Source organism: Adiantum capillus-veneris, chromosome 26 (assembly GCF_014529385.1).
Source record: "Adiantum capillus-veneris isolate H3 chromosome 26, ASM1452938v2, whole genome shotgun sequence".
NCBI classification, from domain to species: Eukaryota; Viridiplantae; Streptophyta; class Polypodiopsida; order Polypodiales; family Pteridaceae; genus Adiantum; species Adiantum capillus-veneris.
Genome location: NC_140956.1, coordinates 26,029,155 through 26,051,775, shown reverse-complemented (window position 1 = coordinate 26,051,775; position 22,621 = coordinate 26,029,155). Strand labels below are relative to the sequence as shown.

Sequence of the window (22,621 nt, the reverse complement as noted above, 5' to 3'; positions counted from 1 at the left end):
GCATGCTTCTCGAGAAATTGTTGGAGTCATGCATCGACCCTGCCCAACCAACATCATAGTCCCAGACCATGCAATTGGCAGCCACTGTCATTTGCAAAAGCACGGAGTGAAAACCTTTTCTATTGAAGCAGTCTGCATGATTTTGTCTGGGAGCAATAATAGGAATATGAGATCCGTCCACAGCCCCAATTACATAAGGTATCCCACAAAGAGCTTCGAATCCTTCTGCGAGTTGTGCCATTCTAGCAACCGATGGCCATCGGATGTAAAAGCTTCAAAGACCACTTTCTTGAACAGCCGAACAAAACTCGAGGACAATTGAGGTGCTGCGCTCCGCACCATGCTATGCAAGTCTGCAAGCACTTCCAAATTTGCTCCACTAGCAAGCCGATGTATGGCTAGAGAAACCCTTTGCTCGAGAGGCACTGCATTATGCATGTTTGTGTCCTGCCTTCTCATTTGTGGAGCAACCATGCGGCAAATGTAATCAAAAGTCTCCCGGCTAATTCGCAACCTGCTTCTGAACATTGCGCTTGACCACGATCCATTTAGAAAACCTTCCAAGTAATTTTGTGGTCATGCATATGCCCAACATGCTCGTTGCTCATGACCTCGACGACGAGCGGATGCTCCACTTACAAATGAATGAGCATGTCTTGCGGACTTTGCCAGTTGAAGCCACGCTTGAGCAATGGGAGCATGGCTTCACAATTGTCCATCCAATTCAAGCATGAGCAACACGCACAAGACTAGCAAAGCTTTCTTCTCCTTGCTATTCATGGTTGGCCTGCAGGTATATCATAAACCAGCATGAACACTCGAGATTAAGAACAAAACTGAAGAACATCGTACTAGCCCTGAATCGAAATTTGAACAATGCTTGAAAAAAAGGCAGAGCATATTGAATCACATAATTATAACATGGCATGCAAGAACAACTTGAATTTTAAACAAGTAAGCTGATTTCGTTTAAATGAGTTCTATCAGAACATGCAAAATTCTATCAGAACATACTGCTTTTAAACTGGAGCATGTTGATATTTTACCAGAATGTGACAGAAAATAACCCAAAAAATAACTAGATGATTGTATTAAAAAAATGACTTTTTCTAGCCAGAAAATAGTAGGCTAAAAACACCACAATTCTCATTAGAAATTAACCAGCTGACTATTTCCTAAACCCTAAACCCTAAACCCAAAAATAGCTGACTATTTCCATCCAAAAAATAGTAGCTGAACATAAACCAAAATACATTGTTCTTTTTTACCAAAACATGACATAAAAAAGAGGAATCTGTATTTTATCGTACTAATGAGGAACAAAGGTCAGAGTTTTCAGCAGATAACAGCCAGTTGAATTTATCCTAGGACATATCGAATAAAGCGAACGTAATGACTACAAAAAATGACTGAGTATGATTGGCCTCAAGAAATAGTGCAATTGCAAAAAATACGTTGAGAACTTGGGACCTAGAACTGAACCTAAGTTGTGTCACTCCTTCCCATCTGCGATAAGGTCAGCTAGATTCTTTTGCAATGCCGAAAAAATGTCCATCTTTCATGTTTCAATTGCTTCCATCTTCTCCCTAGACAGTACGAGCTCCTTGACCAAGTCCTTACGACACTCAACTACGTGTACAAAAGAGTTGTCCCGCAGCTTTTCAAAGTCTACCTGGGTGTGAGATCAACGAGGAGCCCACTTCATTGCTTGTGAGATTAGGGTCTTCATCTGTACCAGTCGGAGTTGTTGGTAAAGCAGATGCATGGCTCATGCAAGACACGTGAGCCCTACTATGCATGTACTCATCATCGATGTCATACCATTTACAAGTCCTCCGCCTATCATTACCGGAGATGTTGTTGTGGGCCTTGTCTGCCTTGTAGTCATCGTAAACTTGTCCGCAGTTCTTTCTACATGCTTCATTGTCCTTGTCAAAGTCAGTGAGCATAGAGGCGAGCTTCAAGGAAACCTTGCTCTAGAGGTTGACTCCTTGCTTAGATGGCTTGTTGAAGTCCTCGTGCATGGTAGCTCTAATATGAACCAAGTGTTCGACCCAATAGTCTTGCCACTTTGACTTTGAATCCTTAGTTGCCTTCACCTCATTTGAATCGCCATCATTGGATGTATGTAGCACCTTCTTGCCCCACTTCGATGCAACTCCTTGCAATGAACCATCCTTCCCAGTAGCAGGTTTCTTTGTCTTACTTCCTCTACGAGGCTTGGGTGGCTTTGTCAGGGTCCATGGCGGACCTCTAGGGGGAAGTGTTGGAGTCAAAGCTTGTTGTGTATGGATAGCTTGGAGAGGAGAAGGAGGGGCTCCATGTGAAATTGGGATCTGAGTGCCGAGAGTAGCTTGAACTTCGCTTGATTGGGTAGACATTGACGAGGATAAGCATCCCACCCTTGGACCAGCATGAGGAAAATGCGGTTGGAAGTACATTGGGGAGCCAGGTGAAGACAACATTGCCTATTATCCTCCAAGAGGTACCATTCCTCCTATGGGTGCGCTTGGAGGTATCCCAAAGAAGTATGGAGGTTGATCTTTTCCGCCCTGAGATGCTACATAAGCTTCATTGTCACGCTGGAAGAATGCTTGGGAGTCCATAGTGGCAAGGACCTATAAGATACAAACCCTAAATAGTCTAGCAAGACATCAACACAAAACAGCCAACGTCTCTTTTCATTAAACTCGTATTGAATCTTGCATTCCAATCAATGAAGTTGCACAATCGACTAAAACCAATGCATGACATGCATCAACATCAGCCGCCGACCAAGATGTCCAAGCATATAAAGCATACAATGTTCATAATCAATTTTTTCTTCATTACAAATAAAGCACCAGCCAAAGCCGAGAAAATTAAGAGGAGAAACATTCTTTCCCAGCTGCGTGTCTGGTTAGTGTATGATAAAACTTGATCGATCAATAAACAGGAACCTATCCTTGCAGTGGTCAGCAGAAGAATAAGTGGAGTTGTCCACAACCCAAGAATCCAGCACCCTCGAGTCTTCTTGCCAATCATAAATGCTATATGGTCATGAACATGAATGAAAATGCATAGTGCTGCAATTCATCACACAGATTTTTTGTTGAACATCAAGAGCTGAAGATGGCAGGGATTATATGTTGAGCACAAGAATTCAGCGTGCTCCCAGATGATTGGTGTTATAGGACGATTCGAAGTGCAGCGGTCTAATAATACGAAGGGAATAGAATATTGCATACTTCCTACTTGGAGAAAGAAAAACGACTACAGAGAGGAGTAGAGTAGATGAGAGTTTACCTGTGTTGTGTTGGCTATCTCTTGTTGATTGCGCAATGCGAGCAGGTGTAATGGTGGAGCACCATAATGGCTAGAGTTTCATAAAAGAATTGCAATGCTGGTTGTGCTTGAAAACCATTGGACAACTTCGAAAGGTGCGTGCGTAGGTGGGCTTGACCCCTCGGACGATCTGCAGTAGATCGCGGCCGTGACAAGGCAAGCCACCTTTGTTTGTTGCCCGAGTTTCCACCATTCTGTGTGACAGCTTAAAATTGAGGCACATATTTTGATTGGTCAAAATTCCCTTTTGAGATGGTCGAGTTCCTGTGTCACAGTTGGAAAGAGGGGAGGTCACCTTCTATTATCATAAAATGACAAAAGCAAGGCAGTATTTTTGAATGGATTTTTGCCCCGGCTAGTGCTACAAAAAACGTAAGTGATAGGCTATTTTTTTGGAAGATCTTTCATCTCTAGGTTTGTAGGCTACATGCTTTGAATCAAAAGCAGCCATCTTGCATCCATTCAACCCTTAAAAATCTCTCGCACAAGACCAGAGAGGAGGTGTGATATGTCATGCTTCTTCCCCCCCACTCCCCCCACTAGAACGAGTGCAACTCAACTCTAAAATTTCATAGATAGGCATTATTATTTGTGTCATGTTGAATGATTCCTTTTCCTCTTCCTCCCAACCTCGATTGTAACAACCGTGTCGTCACGCTTAGTGATTTAAGAGCATAATGCAAAACTAGGTTTCATGCATTGAAAACACTGCAACAATGTAGCATGATGCTTCTTCTCCATGGAATGCACAAGTATCCGTTTCAAAAGTTTGAAACCTAACTCTAAAGAGGTACTTCTACCTATATTCTTTATTAAAGAGGTTGTGAAAATTTTGAATGCTGGAGGATACCAAGGGTGAAGTCCTGAGAGAGAGAGAGAGAGAGAGACTTCTTGCATGCCTTCTAATTGCTTATGCCATTGAGGCGGTCAGGGGCGGGCAACAAGAAGAGCGGCCTCTAAACACCCTTCGAGGCTCCCGTGCTGCTCAATTGGGGCTGGGGCAAGCACAATCAGAGACACAACAGCCCACAACCAGAAACCAAACAAGAAAAGGGGCACCACCTAGTTGTAGATGCGAACTAGGACGCACGTGAAATCTCCTTGTACTCAAATGCACAAAGAGAGGGGAATGAAAGATAGCCACACACACACCAAACACAAACATTCACCACACCAGAGAGAGTTGAAGAGCATAAATCAACTTGAGCAACTCAGTCTTAGCCTTAAAGACTAGATGCACACAAAGCTTGATGAGAAATAGAGAGACAACACAAAACTTGACCTTGTTGCCAATACACAAATTGTCTTAGGGTCACGGGAGCCCTCTCACCGAGCACCCTCTTACAATTTACCTTTTAGGCAAACAATTCCACAAGCCCTCAAACTACCAAGCATGAAATGGCACAACAAACTTCAAGGACAATATACCTTCAACCACCTGATGAGCCAACTTATCAAGTCAATTTGGAGAGAAGAATCGTAGTTGCAGCATACAATTGCACCCAAAACTATGAATCTTATTTATGGATAAGAGTAAGCTACAAGTGTGATTGTAGAGTATAGTATCACTCCACTCCTCTAGATGGCATAACTAACTTCAAGCTTCTCCATGCACCTATGTGTAGTGATGGAATAGAGCACTCACAATGCACACACTCTACACAACTAGGCTTGAAGAGTGGTGTGTTATGTGTTGAGAATGGTGTGGTGTAGTGTGATCATGTGATAATTTACAAGGGAGAGAAGGGTTCTATTTATAGGTTTAAGAAGCCCCGATTAGGATTAGGCCTAATCAAGTTTATTTGAAGGAATAAAAGATTATGCATTTTTTATTTTTATTTTAATGAGGGTGGGTCTCTCTTGTCCTTTGAGTCACATGGATGTGGGCTCAAGGAAAGAGAATTATTGAGGATGATAGGAGAGAGGATTGAGTGAATAATTTGGGAGTGCCTACTCTAGTAGAGGGTGCATTTTACAATAAGGTTAGTGGTTAGTAGTTAGTAATTATCACTAAAAAATATTTACAAAATCATTCACCAAATGGTGAGATATATGATGAGAAAAGTTAGAGAAGGGATGAGCTTGTAAAGAGAGGTGGAAGCTTTGGAGAAGTTGACATTCACCTCTTTACAGCACCGGAAGAAGAAGCAGTCAGCATGGCGAAGCAGCGCGTGTCGATGAAGCTATGTTATTTCAAACCTTGGAAAATTCATGATAAAAGCCTTCATTTGCAGAGGTTATCCTTGGACTTTTGCTGATTTTTTGAAGTTCTTTACAAAGCTGAAGAGAGTATGGTAATACGGACATATATGTAGAGAGAAAGGGGGACACATAGGGTGTAGAAATGGAGGATGAAGGCTATGGAGGTGTGAGAGATGTGGCAATGGTGAAGAGGGTGAATTAGGACATAGGAGTTGCAGGTTTGGGAGTGGGAAGGAGAGGGAGGAGTGTGTGTGAAAGAGGAAAATGATAAAGTGGAAGAGGGAGTGTGGCTGCATAGCATGGGCAAACTGGGATCCACCAATAAAATCATAGCTCACAGCTCGTAGCTCAAAAAAATATGAAAAAATTTGAGGTAAAAGTTGAGCTCACGGGCTACAACTTTTGTTTGTATCACCTTTTCAAATTCGGGGAGCATGTGATCTTTAAAAATTCAGCAAAACCGACTGTTTTTTCCACTGCACAAGGTCCTTGTGAGGTCCTTCTTTGGATGATTCTTTTGAATACCTTCAAGAGTGAGCTCCCCATGGTGCATGCATGCATGCCACATACCCTTGACCTTATTTGATAGGTCTATAATTGAAGATATTGTTGAGATCATGATATAAGTGAATAGTACAACTAAGAAAATCAAATATTTAGGGGTCTAAAAAAATATGTACATGTCAAATATAAATAATATAGGTGGAAAAAATATAAAGGGGTCAAAATAAATCTCTCTCATTATAAGTCTACCATAAAAAGATGAATATTTTTGGTGTTCTAATTTATGAGAGTAAAAGAGAATAGATGTAGGAAGGAAAAATCACAATAGTGAAAAAATATACGCATAAATAAAACTAGTTTTTTTGGATTTTTGTTGGGATGGAGTTACACCAAAAATAAGAGAAGCTTGCATGAAATTATTTTTATATGGAATAAAGAGTATGCAAAATGGTAAGAAAAAATATGTTAATGGTGAGTCAATGTACATAGCATAAATAACACACCATAGGTAGAAATATTTAAATAAATACCAAAATAATTATGAAAAATCCTTTTATTTAGGCCCTATATACAATGAAATATTTACACACAAATGGGTCATAATATATTATTTATTTATTTTTTTGGCTCAACTAGCCCAGTGACTAGCTAGCTGAGGGTTTTTAAGAAAATATGGAGAAAGTCCCTAACTCACATACGCCTATGTACAGTGACATGGTAGGGATAACCAAAATGTTTGAGTGATTTGATAGGGTGAGGTAGCTTACTATGGCAATTATGGAAAGCCGAAAAACGGCTATCATTAGCCCTCCCCCAGGATGATGGTATATTCATGTACCATCATAGAGCATCTTTTCCAAAGATAGTGCTTCAGAGTCCTTGATGAGATCTTCATTGTTTGGCCCCTCGGCATTTTGGCTCGAGTCACACTCATGCTTCATGTAAGCATACTTACATGAGACATCTGCCCTTTGACAGATCTTTGGTAGATCCTTTGGTAGAAGGCGACTCAAATAAGGCTTCAAGCGATACCCGTTTACCTTCCTGGAGTGCTCTTTTCCATTCAAGTCCATAAGTTGATAGTAACTTGAATTGAAAGCCTTCTTAACTATGCATGGCCCTTGCCATCTAGTTTCAAATTTGGCATCAAAACGATTGTCGAGTCGATTGTCATACCTTAGCACAAGATCTCCTTCATTGATGCCTTTGTCCTTCAGTTTCTTGTCAAGCTTTTCCTTCGTCTGTGTGGCTTTCCTCTTGTAGCACTTGTATGTTGCTTCTCTTTTCCACTCAAGCTCAGCTAGGGTAAGAAGTCGATCCATCCATGCTTCTTGATCATCTTGTGCTGCTTTGCCATGAAGTCGCATTGTTGGAATGTTGAGCTCAATTGGTTGTAAAGTCTCTTGACCATAGACCAAGTGAAATGGTGTGAACTCCGTGGCTTTCCTATATGTGGTTCGATACGCCCACCAGGCACCATCCAAGAAGTCATCCCACAACTTTGTCTTGTTTTTCACCATCTTTCTAATGATGCCTGCAATGACACCATTAGCTTTTTCTACCAAACCATTTGATTGGGGATAGTAGGGTGTACTATGACGATGTAGAATGTGAAGTTCTTCACAGACTTCTGTGAGCAAGCCCTTTCTAACCTTGGACCATTATCAGAAACAATCTCCAAAGGTGTGCCAAATCTACAACAAATGTAAGTGTACACAAACTTGCTAACTGTCTTCTCATCTTGCCACATTTTGAGTTTCTACCCACCTAGTCATGTAGTCTATGGCCACCAAGATATACAATTTTCCATTTTTAGTCGTGGGCAATGGACCCATAGTATCAATGCCCCATTTTTCAAACGGACCATTTGCAAGGACTAGCTGACGTGGACCATGTAACAGACGCTTGTTTCCATTAATCTGACAATTGTGGCAGCTTTTACACCAATGTTAAACATCAATGTGCAAGCTTGGCCAAACATATCCGGCAAGCAAAATATTTTTTGCAGTGAGTTCCTGTGCAAAATCACCACCACACACTTCCTCATGCAAACCTTTTAGAATGGCTGGGATTTCCTCAATAGTTGGTACTCTTCTGCACACTTGATCCTACCCTCTTTGATAGAGGGATCCTTCTAAGAAGAGATACGCGCTTGCCTTTTTCATGAGTCTCCTCTTCTGAGCCTTCGTGAAGTCTTGTGGAAACTCACCCTGCAAAATGTAGCTAATAATGGGAGTTAATGAATCCAATCCCTGGTATCTCGGTTGCTTGACAGTTGCTGCCACCATGATGACCTGCATTTCTTTCTCAACACATGTAACTGCTTGTTGTGCAAGTAAATCGGCATCTTCATTCTGTTTCCTAGGAATATGATATAGTTGCACTTCTTCAAATTGATTAAACAATCTACGAATGGCATGAACTTTTGTCCTTAAGCTTTCATTCTTGCATGCCCAAATGCCTAAAATTTGCTTCACAATGAGAAGTGCATCCCCTTTTACCATGAGACATTGTATACCTTGGCCAATGCATATCTTTAAACCATGAAGTAGTGTGTCATATTTTGCTTCATTGTTGCTAGTTGAACCTGGTAGATTGACCTTCTCTTGCATGACCACCTCCCCACTTGGGTTGAGCAATACTAGCCCTCCCCCTTCTTTTCTTGTGTCTCGTTGAAAAGCTCCATCAAAGAACAAGGTAAAAGCATTAGGAATACTTTTAGGTGGTGGCAATGGTAGGGTCTTTACTTCAGGCACCTTAATCTCCTTCTCATGTACCCTATAAGTAAGGATCACTGCCAATTGTGCACGCACACTATCTTCTACTTTGAAAGAGTATTGAAACTCTTGCAACTCCATAATCCACTTTGAGATCCTAGTACTAAGATTCATTTGAGATGACACCCAAGGGAACAAATTTTTTACAGTGAGAATTACAAAAGGTTTTGGCAGCAAGTAGGATCTAAACTTTCTCACCGCAAACATGAGAGAAAGCATCATGAGTTCTACCTCTGTGTAGCCTCTCTCTAAAGCATTCATGACCCTACTAGCAAAGTAGATGGGTCGCATTCTGGTACTGTGGGGATCTTTTTGTAGCAAAACCGCACCAATTGTTTCTTTCCCAACACTAGAGCTAATAAAGAATGTGTACTCCCAACAAGGAGGCATGAGTGTTGGTAGCTCTCTTTGAGATTCTTGGGTGATGGGAGCTCAATAAGAGCCTTTGCCTTTGAAGGATCCACCTCAATGCCTTTATAGGAAACCTTGTGACCAAGCAAGATCACTTCATCCTCACCTATGTGGCACTTGTCGGGGTTGAGTTGATCTCCCATGTCATAGAGCTTCTTTAAACCTTCTTGTACCCTTTGTAGATGCAATGATTTTGAGCTATAAATGCAAAAATCATCAATAAAAACCCTAATGGACTTTCCAAAGAATGTTTGAAACACCATGTTCATGAAGCGTTGGAAAGTTGCAGGAGCATTTGTCAGGCCAAATGGCATGACTCTAAAAGCATAACAACCCTAAGGAGTGATGAAGGTTGTTTTCAATTGATCTTCCAATGCGATACCTATTTAAAAGTAACCCGAGTAGCCATCACACACAGTGTACTTCTCATGACCAGCTACTTCATTTAGTATCTCATCTTGAAATGGGAGGGGAAAGTGATCTCTTTTTGTTGCCTCATTAAGTGGACGGTAATCCACACACACCCCCCACTTGCCGTTTTTCTTAGGAGTAACAACAACGGGAGAGACCCACTCTGAATTCTCCACTGGATAAATGAAACCTGCTGCTACAAGCTTTCTTACCTCCTTGAGTAAAGCCTGCTCCTTGATGACTCCTAGCCTTCGTAGCTTTTGAGCCTTAGGTGTGGCCTCTGGCTTCAACTCAATTTTGTGTTGAACAGCATCTACTCCACGCACATCGGTGTAGTCTTTAGCAAAAAGCCTAGGAAATTTCCTTAACACACCTTTGAGCTCTTCTCTTTCATCCTTTGTAAGTGTTGTAGATAACATACCTTCTAGCATTCTTTCATCTTCCACTTCTTGGTTTTCTTGGGAACCTACCTCTTCCAAACCTGGGCAAGAGGTCTCCTGGTTGTTTGGCTTAAACCTTACCCCCATGACTTCGATGGAAGACTCCTCTTCAGTAATGCTGCCGCTACTTTCTCGTTCTGAAGTGCTATCGGTCCAGTCTTCCTCCGTCTCACTTTGAGATGATTCTTCATGGAGCTCCTCTTGGCGTTGCTCCTTCATGTCAAAGACAACCTTCTTATGATTGTCATTCCTACAAATTAGCTTTCCACTCTCCCAATCCTGCAAAGCTTGCATTTTCATTAGCCATGGTCCCCCTAGGATAAATGGGTAACCATTTCCTTTGGTAGACATGACATAGAAATCCACTGCCTTCTTAATGCCAAAGGCCTCCACAAAGACATTTTTACAAATGCCTACGCACCTAGCCTTGCTATTGTTTGCCATTTTGACTTTAATTTCAGGTGTCTCATGGATGTGCATGCCTAATCTTTGCATGAGTCCTTCTGTCATGATGCAAATTTGTGCACCCCCATCCACTAGACCTTTCCTAACCAATCTTCCATTGATGTAACAATCTAGCACAGGTGTAATATCCTCATTCATTTCAGCATGTGCAATTTTTACAACAGGAACACTCTCTTTTATCTTTCTCCTAGTGCTAACTGCCTTCATTAAATCCCTCCTAACTTGTGGGCATAATGCAAGAAACTGAGGCCATGAGATATCAGGACCCTTACCTCTCATGTCTTCCAATAGGTTGTATGGAGCCATACCATGTCCAAGAGGGAAGTCTTGGAGATTGATACGACGTCGAGTCCTCTTAGCTTCCTTGGTCTCCTTTGCCTTGTTGCCTCGTCCATGGTCACTCTGTGATGTGACACCTTCTTTCTCTTTACCTTTTCCTCGGCCACGCTTAATGCCATTTGCTTCCATGTCAACCTCATTTGCGTTTGTCACCTCTACCACATGCACATTTGGGTCTGGCAAAGGTGTAACTCCTTCCACTCCTTGTGGAGGTGGTCTTGCTCCATTTGGCCTTTGTAGAAGCCGTGGTTGCTGACTAGTTCCTTCACCTGCATTCAACACTGGGTAATTCAAGTTAGGTCTCCCTGGCTCCCCACGGGGCCAAGGAAAATTATACATCCCATGTCCAGACTCACCGCAATTCCAGCATTGCAAGACTCTCCTAGGTCGTGGATCTCGCTCTTCAGACTTCTTTGCTTGTCCCTTTGGACCTACAGCTTGTGCAAGGTGAATTGACAAGCTACGTAAAGATTCATTTAACTTCTCAATCACTTCCGCCGTTACCTCAGGAAGTTCCCTAGATGTTGATGCTTGTGACTTACCTTTGGGTCTAAGAACTTCTATTGGAACCTCCCCCCTTAAGCACTTGAGTTTCATATATTTCTCAGCAGCCCTAGTTTCAGCTGCTTCAAAGGTAGCAAGTGCACCGGCCTCAACTTTTATCTTAAGGTCAGGAAAGAGTCCGGCTATGAACCTCTCCTTCTTTAGGAACTCTGCACCATCACCAGGGTTAGCAACATTTGTCACCCATATAGCCCAAATACGTAGAAACTCTTGTTTGTACAAGTAGTAGTCATCTAAGTCTTTTTGCTTATGAGAAACAATGTCTTGCCATAGCTTTTGAGTGTTTTGGGGATCAAAGAAGTATCTCTTGAAATGATTCACAACTTCCATGTAATTCCCTTTAACTTCCTCAGGCAAAGAGTCAAACCAAGTGCTAGCATCTTTCCTAAGGACCACCTCAAACATCTCTGCGCGTTCTTAATCAGTTACTATCCTCTTGATACGACAAGACATCTTGAAATTTGCTAAAAATAATTCTGCATCCTCTCCAGGCTCTCCAAAGAAAAGAGGATATCCAGACATTTGGTGTTGGCTCTCCATTGAATTGATTTCAAAGTGACGCATTTTTGTTTTTCCTTTCTATAAAAGATTGACACAATAATATTTTCTAAATTGCAATCTATTCTACAACAAAATAAAAATATTCACATCAAATGACTTATGATAATCAATAAGAGGTAGAATGACAGGGTTTGGTGACGCGAGAATTTCTCCTACTCTTTGGGCACCAAACATGTACACCATACGTTGTTGAAAATGGATTTTTCTACTAATTGCAATGTTTATTCTAATGTGTGGAGTGAAATGAAAGGGGAAAACCTCTATTCTTGGGCCATTATCCATTGTCTATGCATGACCTTATGCTTAAAACAAAACAAAAATATAGACGTCCAAACAAAGGTCGTACCTAATGAGAGGCAAAATAAAAGGATTTACTGATGGGTTTATCTCTGCCAACTTAAGAGGACCTAAAATTATACGAATTACACGTTGAAATTGTAACTTAGTACTAACAATTATGTGTACCTTTTGCCTTGCAATGGGAATGAAGGGATCATACAAATTCTCATGATTCATGCAAGCTACTTGATTATGCTAAAGGTTGAGCCTACACAAAACATACACAAGCCGTTCCTCAGTGGGGGCACCAATTTGCGGCGGTCCGGGGCAGGCCCTTCGAGGCTCCCGTGCTGCTCAATTGGGGCTGGGGCAAGCACAATCAGAGACACAACAGTCCACAGCCAGAAACCAAACAAGAAAAGGGGCACCACCTAGTTGTAGGTGCGAACTAGGACGCACGTGAAATCTCCTTGTACTCAAATGCACAAAGAGAGTGGAATGCAAGATAGCCACACACACCAAACACAAACATTCACCACACCAGAGAGAGGTGAAGAGCATAAATCAACTTGAGCAACTCAGTCTTAACCTTAAAGACTAGATGCACACAAAGCTTGATGAGAAATAGAGAGACAACACAAAACTTGACCTTGTTGCCAATACACAAATTGTCTTAGGGTCACGGGAGCCCTCTCACCGAGCACCCTCTTACAATTTACCTTTTAGGCAAACAATTCCACAAGCCCTCAAACTACCAAGCATGAAATGGCACAACAAACTTCAAGGACAATATACCTTCAACCACCTGATGAGCCAACTTATCAAGTCAATTTGGAGAGAAGAGTCGTAGTTGCAACATACAATTGCACCCAAAACTATGAATCTTATTTATGGATAAGAGTAAGCTACAAGTGTGATTGCAGAGTATAGTATCACTTCACTCCTCTAGATGGCATAACTAACTTCAAGCTTCTCCATGCACCTATGTGTAGTGATGGAATAGAGCACTCACAATGCACACACTCTACACAACTAGGCTTGAAGAGTGGTGTGTTATGTGTTGAGAATGGTGTGGTGTAGTGTGATCATGTGATAATTTACAAGGGAGAGAAGGGCTCCATTTATAGGTTTTAGAAGCCCCGATTAGGATTAGGCCTAATCAAGTTTATTTGAAGGAATAAAAGATTATGCATTTTTTATTTTTATTTTAATGAGGGTGGGTCTCTCTTGTCCTTTGAGTCACATGGATGTGGGCTCAAGGAAAGAGAATTATTGAGGATGATAGGAGAGAGGATTGAGTGAATAATTTTGGAGTGCCTACTCTAGTAGAGGGTGCATTTTACAATAAGGTTAGTGGTTAGTAGTTAGTAATTATCACTAAAAAATATTTACAAAATCATTCATCAAATGGTGAGATATATGATGAGAAAAGTTAGAGAAGGGATGAGCTTGTAAAGAGAGGTGGAAGCTTTGGAGAAGTTGACATTCACCTCTTTACAGCACCGGAAGAAGAAGCAGTCAGCATGGCGAAGCAGCGCGTGTCGATGAAGCTCTGTTATTTCAAACCTTGCAAAATTCATGATAAAAGCCTTCATTTGCAGAGGTTATCCTTGGACTTTTGCTGATTTTTTGAAGTTCTTTACAAAGCTGAAGAGAGTATGGTAATATGGACATATATGTAGAGAGAAAGGGGGACACATAGGGTGTAGAAATGGAGGATGAAGGCTATGGAGGTGCGAGAGATGTGGCAATGGTGAAGAGGGTGAATTAGGACATAGGAGTTGCAGGTTTGGGAGTGGGAAGGAGAGGGAGGAGTGTGTGTGAAAGAGGAAAATGATAAAGTAGAAGAGGGAGTGTGGCTGCATAGCATGGGCAAACTGGGGTCCACCAATAAAATCATAGCGCACAGCTCGTAGCTCAAAAAAATATGAAAAAATTTGAGGTGAAATTTCAGCTCACGGGCTATTGTTTGTATGACCTTTCCAAATTCGGGGAGTATGTGATCTTTAAAATTTTAGCAAAACCGACTGTTTTTTCCACTGCACAAGGTCCTTGTGAGGTCCTTCTTTGGAAGATTCTTTTGAATACCTCCAAGAGTGAGCTCCCCATGGTGCATGCATGCATGCCACATACCCTTGACCTTATTTGGTAGGTCTATAATTGAAGATATTGTTGAGATCATGATATAAGTGAATACTACAACTAAGAAAATCAAATATTTAGGGGTCTAAAAAAATATGTACATGTCAAATATAAATAATATAGGTGGAAAAATTATAAAGGGGTCAAAATAAATCTCTCTCATTATAAGTCTACCATAAAGAGATGAATATTTTTGGTGTTCTAATTTATGAGAGTAAAAGAGAATAGATGTAGGAAGGAAAAATCACAATAGTGAAAAAATATACGCATAAATAAAACTAGTTTTTTTGGATTTTTGTTGGGATGGAGTTACACCAAAAATAAGAGAATCTTGCATGAAATTATTTTTATATGGAATAAAGAGTATGCAAAATGGTAAGAAAAAATATGTTAATGGTGAGTCAATGTACATAGCATAAATAACATAGCATAAGTGTATAGGGGGCTTCTCACTCTTTGAGTCTCCCCACCCATATCTGTGTGTCATGTGTCTCCTTCTCTCTCTCTTTCTCCGTTTGTGGTGCTCCCCGATCCCCTTCAATTGCATCTGCGTCTAGCAACCACTGCGAAGGAAGTGCTGTAACAGACTTGGACACTCCAAGTCAAGAATCAACCGCGACAGCACCAAATAACCACTTCAAAACAATTCACAGATCACAATAGATTTGCACTGGCCCGACGGAGTTCCGTGCCTAGAGATATTGGCCCCAAAGACTCGCGCCCCTTTCGGTATTTCTTTTTATATTAATCAATCATCAAAGTACAAGAGAGCGGTTAGGGTTTCACTCTCAGACTCTGCGTCCAGATGCTCTAAGAAGTGAGGCCCTCACCACTAATTTAAAGGTTACAAGGGATGCCCAAAAGCAGAGTCCCAAAAGCTTTTAAAATCAAAAGCATCAGTTCTCTCTCTCTCTTAGAGAGTCTTTTCTCTTTTTTTCTATAAAAAAAAGCAAAAGCAAAATTCGCGACGCTCATCATTTTCCAAAAAAAAAAAAAAAAAAAAAAAAAAAATCCGCCTCCGCGATTTCCGGAATTAAGGGTTTCTAGAAAAAATTAGGGTTTGTAGGAATTTTAGGGTTTTTGGCAAAAATTAGGGTTTCTGCTATCCGCCATGTCATCACTTTGTGACATACCCCCCTCTTGAAAGCATTGTAATCGACCGCGATTACACCTGCAAAACCGACAAAAGCCATAAACCGTCTTAGCAGACACTGACTGTTAGTACCTACGTACTAGGAACGCACATCTAGCACATGTACAAAATCGACAGTCACATCACACGACATCACAGGACATCACCAGACATCACAGGACATCACATGACATTCAACATTCATTCGGATCTTAGACCATGATTTATCGGCAATGTAGCTAGCAATCACATCTAGGTCCAATCGGGACCTCATCGATGTCCGATTGACTAACCCCTATTGCAACCATGTCTATTCGAGATCAATCAAACCAAAATGCTGCAGTCATTTCGGCATCAGTTCCTGCACTCACAAGAAGTCAAGAACAAATCAGTATCATAATCAGGAATTCCATTTCATAAAGTCATCCAGCAGAATACTGTCAGCTCTCAGTATCCCTGAAGCTCAAAGAGACATCAGTGACTTTAGTATCAAAATCGAGGCATCTGTTGACAAAGGAGTGGAGTGACTCCCCTCTTGTGCATCCCACTGCACCAGATCTTCGGCCAAGCTCAGTTTCTGGGTTCCGTTTGGAGTAGACTATGCTAAACCAAAACATCGAGGTAAAGTTTCACAATCTGAGGAGTATCTGCTAGGTCCTCCTCCTCCATCCACTTCGCATCAAATGCAGGAAAGTTCTTGAACTAAACCAAGAACCGCCTTCGGACTTTACCTTTCTTCGTATCGTTATGTGCCAAAATCTATTCAGGAACAAGGATCTCCTCGTTTTCTTCCACTTCCGGTTGCTCATCAGGCTCCCCATCATCAGGCACATCACCCTTAACAGGGTTCAAGAGACTCGCATGCAATGCATTATGAATCCTCCAAGTATCTGGCAGTTCCAATCAAAAGGAGACATCATTTATCTTGTCAGTAATCTGGAAAGGTCCGTAGTATCACATACTAAGCTTTGGAAAAAGCCTCTCCTTTCCCTTTTTCTTTCTTAGGCGTGCCTTCTCAAAAGTAAGAGCACCCAATCATCCTCCTTCAGTTTTCCAGTCGCGACGATGGCGATCCGCTGCCTTTTTCTGTCGTTCTTGAGACTTCTGCAAAGTCTCGCGAACCTTGGCAAAAGCCGTATCCAAGTCTCACGAATATTCATCCGCTTCCAATATCTAATCTTTCGTGCTCAGGAAGGATGGAACCTTCGCAGCACTTTCAACAATCTCACATGGCGTCTTCCCCGTCGAAGAGTGTATCGTGTTATTGTAGGCAAATTCCACCAAAGGTAAGTTCTTTTCCCATTGAGTCTTCTGATGCGAGATACAAGACTTCAATAAATCTAAAATCACTGAATTGGCAATCTTAGATTGCCCGTCAGTCTGCAAGTGGAACGATGACGAGAACTGCAACCGCGTGCCAATGTTCTCCCAAATTGCCTTCCAAAACAAACTCATAAATCTGGGGTCTCTATCGGAGACAATCGTCTCAGGCGTGCCATGTAATCGGAAAATCATCGTGATCATTCTGTATTCTCGGGAGATCAAAAAAAAAAAAGAAATCCATTTCAATATTTTCCCAGGGGCGGGTGGGTATGGGTAAAGGCTGTAACAATCCCTGTGCCTTATGCCTGTCAAACTTGACCTTCTGGCATACCAAACAACTACGCACAAACTCTTCCACATCCTTCTTCAGTCTCCGCCAAAAGAAATCTCTCTCTACCCCTTTCATGGTGGTAGCAACGCCGCGGTGACCCGTAAAAGGTGGACAATGGCAATCAGTCACAACCTTTTCCCTCAACGGCTGTGTAACGCACAACATAGTCTTTTTCATCAAGTAGCCTTCCCGAAGGGAGTATCCAGCTATTGTCTCCCCATCCCGTATCTGTGTGAAAATATCTGCAAAATCTGTATCTGTGGCACACTGATCGACCATATCCTCGAAGCTCCTATGATGTATCGCGGAAATAGCCAGAACCAATGGTTTTCGAGACAAAGCATCTGCCACCACATTCTTTTGTCCTTGCACATGGACAATCTGGAAGTGGAACTGTGACAAGATGTTCACCCACCGCATCTGCTTTTCCGAAAGCTGCTTCTGTGACAAGAAGTAGCGCAAACTCTGATGGTCTGTAAAGACAGTAAAATCCGCTCCGAGTAGGTAATGCCGCCACTGAGTAAGAGCGTGGATAACCGCCAAAAGCTCTTTCCCATAGATCTGTGCTGTCATCTCCGGCCTAGAGAACAAACGGCTCTAGTAAGCTATGACATGGCCTTCTTGCATCAAGACCGTACCCAGACTACGAGCACAAGCATCACAAAATACTTCAAATGACTTCTGCAAGTCCGGCAAAGTCAAATCTGGTCCTGTAGTGAATTTCTCTTTCAATGTCTGAAAGGCAGTCACCTCTGTGGGTCCCCACGAAAAAGGTACTCCTTTCTGTGTCAAGGTATGCAAAGGGGAAGCAACCTCTGCAAACTTTCGTATGAACCGCCTGTAGTACGAACACAGTCCCAAGAAGCTTCTGACTTCATGGACATTCCTCAAATCGGGCCAATCACGGATAGTCTCTATCTTGGCCGGGTTCATTTGCACTCCTGCTGTTGACACAATGTGTCCCAAAAAATGTATCTCTGGTAGGAAAAATTCACTTTTCGTAGCATTAATCACTAATGTGTGATCTTGTAATGCCTGAAAGACTTGAAGTAGATGATCGTTGTGTTCTGCCTCATTCTTGGAGAAAACAATGATGTCATCAAAGAAAGTGCCAAAAAATAGCCTGTACTCTCGAAAAATCCTATCCATCATCCAGTTAAATGTCGCAGGAGCATTGGTTAAGACAAAAGGCATCACCAAAAATTCAAATAACCCAAAAGTCGTCCGAAAAGCTGTCTTGTAGACATCTCCTGGCGCTATCCTGATCTGATGATATCCACTCTTCAAGTCAATCCTGCTAAAGCACGAGGATCCCTGTAACCTGTCGAGTATATCATCGATCCTAGGAATCGGAAATCTGTTCTTGATGGTGATTTCGTTGATAGTGCTATAATCGATGCACATTCTCCAAGATCCGTCTTTCTTCAAAACCAACAACACTGGAGAGCAATACGGTGAAGTACTAGGCTGGACAAGACCCTTTTCCAAGTGGTCTTTCACTGGGTTCATAATCTTTTCATTCTGTACTCAGCTCACACAATAAGGTGGCCGATTCGGTGGCGTGCTTCCAGATATCAGATCAATGGTATGATCTTCAAGCCCTCTCAAAAGCAATCGGCATGAGCGTGGAGAAAAAAAAATCTTGGCGTTCTTTTCTTCAGGTCAAAACATATTCAACCTTTATCCATCGTTCAGTTCTCCCAAAAGAATGAGTAAGAAAACTGAAGTTCATCAAGAACAATCTCTAAGCCCTTCATTTATCAAAGTCGCTTTCTCGGCCCGGTAGTCAACCACGGCGTAGTTCTTGTGGTACCAAGGGATCCCGAGTAGAACGTCACTCACGTGCCCTGAACACCCCTGTCATTGCAAACGAAGTTTGCCAATGCTCGGTGTAATGGCAACATCCCATCCGGGTGCCAGTCGAACTACCTCCGCCTGTGGCGTCAGTCTGTCGGGCGTAGTTCCAAATCGAGCCGCCAATTCCAAGTGAAAAGAAGTTGGCCTTGGCTCCTTCAAAAGAGCTTCCTGATCCTTCGCTTTGCCCCAAAAGCGGCAAAGTTTGTACTTTCATTCATTAGATTCGGTGCAGGTCCCACGCCATGTGGTACCAGTTCTGCTTTTCTATCTGCATTTTCTGCCACATTCCTCAGCTGCTCTCGAACTCTCAGACCTGTCGTCGTTTTTATCATTCTGTTCTTTCTGTGCCTTATCAGGGCACTTTGCGGAAATATGTCCATGTTCCCCGCATCCAAAGCACTTCCCCTCTCTGATGAAGCGAGCTCTCTCCTTAGGAGTAAGCTTGGGTCGTGCATCCTTTTTTTTCTCTGGGTTGCTCTTTTTCATTCTACTTTCATTCCCAGAAGTCTGTTCGGCTCGTTGTGTCATGGCCTCATCTGTGGGGTAGGTCAGACTGCCAGAGTGAATGGCAAAGCCCCGCTTCGCATGACTCATCAACTCCTGAATAGAAGCTGACTTCTGTTCCAAGCAGTGATCTCGGATCTCTGTAGGTAGACCCAAGGTAAACCGCTCAATCTGTTCTCTGAACGGGATCTTCTTGAATGAAGAGGTGGGTAGAAAAGAGCTCCAGAATCTTTCACAATAAGAATTCACTGTATCGCTCTTGGTCATCCGGAGATGGTTCCAAGCAGCTCGTATATCTCGCTCAAACTCTTGAGTCAACCAAGAAGAAATAAAAAGCCTCTTGAATTTCAGCCATGTAACTAGCACAGTCTTGCTTAATAGAAGCGTGGACCACCAAGTACGAGCATTCCCCTTAAAGTAAGAGGCAGCTCTCCGAATCTTGGAGTGCTCTGAATAGCATCCTCCCGCGAAAGCGATGTCAAACTGCTGTATAAAAGACAAAGCCTTCGAAGCATCTGAGTATCTTGAAAAGTATCAAACTTGATCGAGTGGACACCTTCCTTAAACTCTCGGACTTTCTTGCTTTTTTCTTCGAGAAAGTCATACTGGTTGGCTTTGTAAAAATTCTTCTTGTTCGCATGAAACTTTCCGTCATCAGAATCTGAGCTGTCTGTAGACGAGTCCTCAGTAGAACTGTCAATCTATGGGCGAGATTTAGCCTTCTTTGCCTTTCTCTTGCCCTTTCCAAAGCGTTGCTTCTTGCTTCGCTAATTACCTTTTCTGTCTTCTTTGCTCGAATCCGAGGAGCTAGACGAACTGTCAGAAGAAGAAGAAGAACTGGGTAGGCCTTCAAACTTGACGCGCTTCTTCAATTTCTTTGCCTTGTCAAATGTCGACTGACAACCCAAATATCCCGGGAATTCAGTGCCTTTCTTCTGCTTTTTGCCGTGCTTTTTGGCTTTCTTTTGCGTGTGAAAAAGCTGAGCAATCCGTGCATCAACCACGTTGTCCAGTTCCTGCTCCGTATATTTTCTTGGAGGCAGAAGGTTTCTTGAGAGAGGGTTTCGGGAGTGGTGTTGTGGTTCTTTGCCACTCCATCTGTACCTCTTCCAAAGAGGTCTGGTTCATATATTTTTCCATCTTCGGGTCCTTGGCAAAATTGAGCATCATCTTTGTTGCATCGCTGATCAACTGGCGACGCTCTATCTCTCGCCGCTCCGCCTAAGTAGGACAAGGCGGGCCATACTCTCTGCTTGAATCTTCGTTGTGATCCCAGCCCGCATCTCCAGATGCAGAGGGAGTCGACTGATCATTGCCTAAAGCCATAGGTGCCACGGAAAAAAAAATTCGGGGATCGGATTTCCCGTAGAAGAGAAATCGGCCATGCTCTGATACCACTGTAACAGACTTGGACACTCCAAGTCAAGAATCAACCGCGACAGCACCAAATAACCACTTCAAAACAATTCACAGATCACAATAGATTTGCACTGGCCCGGCGGAGTTCCGTGCCTAGAGATATTGGCCCCAAAGACTCGCGCCCCTTTCGGTATTTCTTTTTATATTAATCAATCATCAAAGTACAAGAGAACGGTTAGGGTTTCACTCTCAGACTCTGCGTCCAGATGCTCTAAGAAGTGAGGCCCTCACCACTAATTTAAAGGTTACAAGGGATGCCCAAAAGCAGAGCCCCAAAAGCTTTTAAAATCAAAAGCATCAGTTCTCTCTCTCTCTTAGAGAGTCTTTTCTCTTTTTTTTTATAAAAAAAAGCAAAAGCAAAATTTGCGTCGCTCATCATTTTCCAAAAAAAATAATCCGCCTCCGTGATTTCCGGAATTTAGGGTTTCTAGCAAAAATTAGGGTTTGCAAGAATTTTAGGGTTTCTGGCAGAAATTAGGGTTTCTGTTGTTCGCCACGTCATCACTTTGTGACAAGTGCACTATCCACATGTATAGCATCTCGTGCATAGCTCGAGGTAAAAGTGACATCCCTGTCACTAGTATACTCCGACACTACATGTGCCTCAACTGTCAAAGCAACTGAGTCCATGGCATCACTACATACATCTCTGAGACTGCCATGTCTCCTACGATGTCGCATACGACGAAAACAACGCCGTCTAACGTGTCCAGAATGACCACAATACCAACATGTCACCTGTCGGCGTGCTCGTGAATGTACATGTCTCACACGAGTCCGTGATGACTCATATCTATTATACATATCATGTAATCTGCGCCAAAGTGCTCTCGAAGTAGTCTCATACATAACAAGAGCATATACAGATTTCGCAAGGTGCAAAGAGAGCGTAGATAGTGCCATCTCCTCTAGCTCCTGCCACTAATCGTAGACATGGCTAACTCATCAAGATCCTGCCAATCATCATCACGCATAGAATTGGGCTTCGCCGATAAACCTGTAGCTGAAACCTACTGAAAAACCTCAAGCCATTAGTGCTCGAATCCGGCTACCTAGCTCGTAGCCACACAAGCATACATCACAATACTCACTCCTGTGAGTGTGCCAAGATAACTGTACGCCTGTCAAATCGTGAGCTAATCACCAAGCCCACAGTGTGCGGTATCGATGCATACACACGTACAAATCTCCCACTTGCAGAGAACACCGCACGCAAATGCTGAGTGCAACCTGCAATCTCTACCTAGATCGCATAAATGATACGCATAAAAATCCTGGGAAAATTTCGCCAGAGTTTCGTCAGTAAAACAGCCACAAAACTAGTAACCCAACTGACTGCATGCTCAAAACCATGAGCAACCAAAGCGCATCAAACCGCACTCCGAATGCATGCACCAATCTCCACACTAGCTTTGCATACATCATTGCAAACACCTACAAATCTAGTACACAAATATCTGCTCTACCTGTGACTGCCAAAAAACATGCTCGAGGCATACATTGCCGAGCTCAAAATGCAATCACATTAGTCTCCTTGAGCATCAAACCACATAAGGCATACATCGTATCCTCCCACCTGTGAGGAAACTTGCAGCAAATATCACTCACATTTGAGAGCAGACCATGTGTGGAATCC

At 42.4% G+C, this 22,621-nt stretch overlaps 1 protein-coding gene across 1 annotated transcript; it reads right to left on the bottom strand.

Annotated features, from left to right (window-relative positions):
- Positions 1-1,661: 1,661 nt before the first annotated feature.
- Positions 1,662-2,465, bottom strand: LOC147423161 (uncharacterized). Its single transcript, XM_086502354.1, has 2 exons — positions 2,207-2,465; positions 1,662-1,729 (listed from the first exon to the last, which is right to left on the bottom strand). Exons 1-2 carry the CDS (start codon positions 2,463-2,465, stop codon positions 1,662-1,664), a joined length of 327 nt encoding a protein of 108 aa, XP_086358480.1.
- Positions 2,466-22,621: the final 20,156 nt, after the last annotated feature.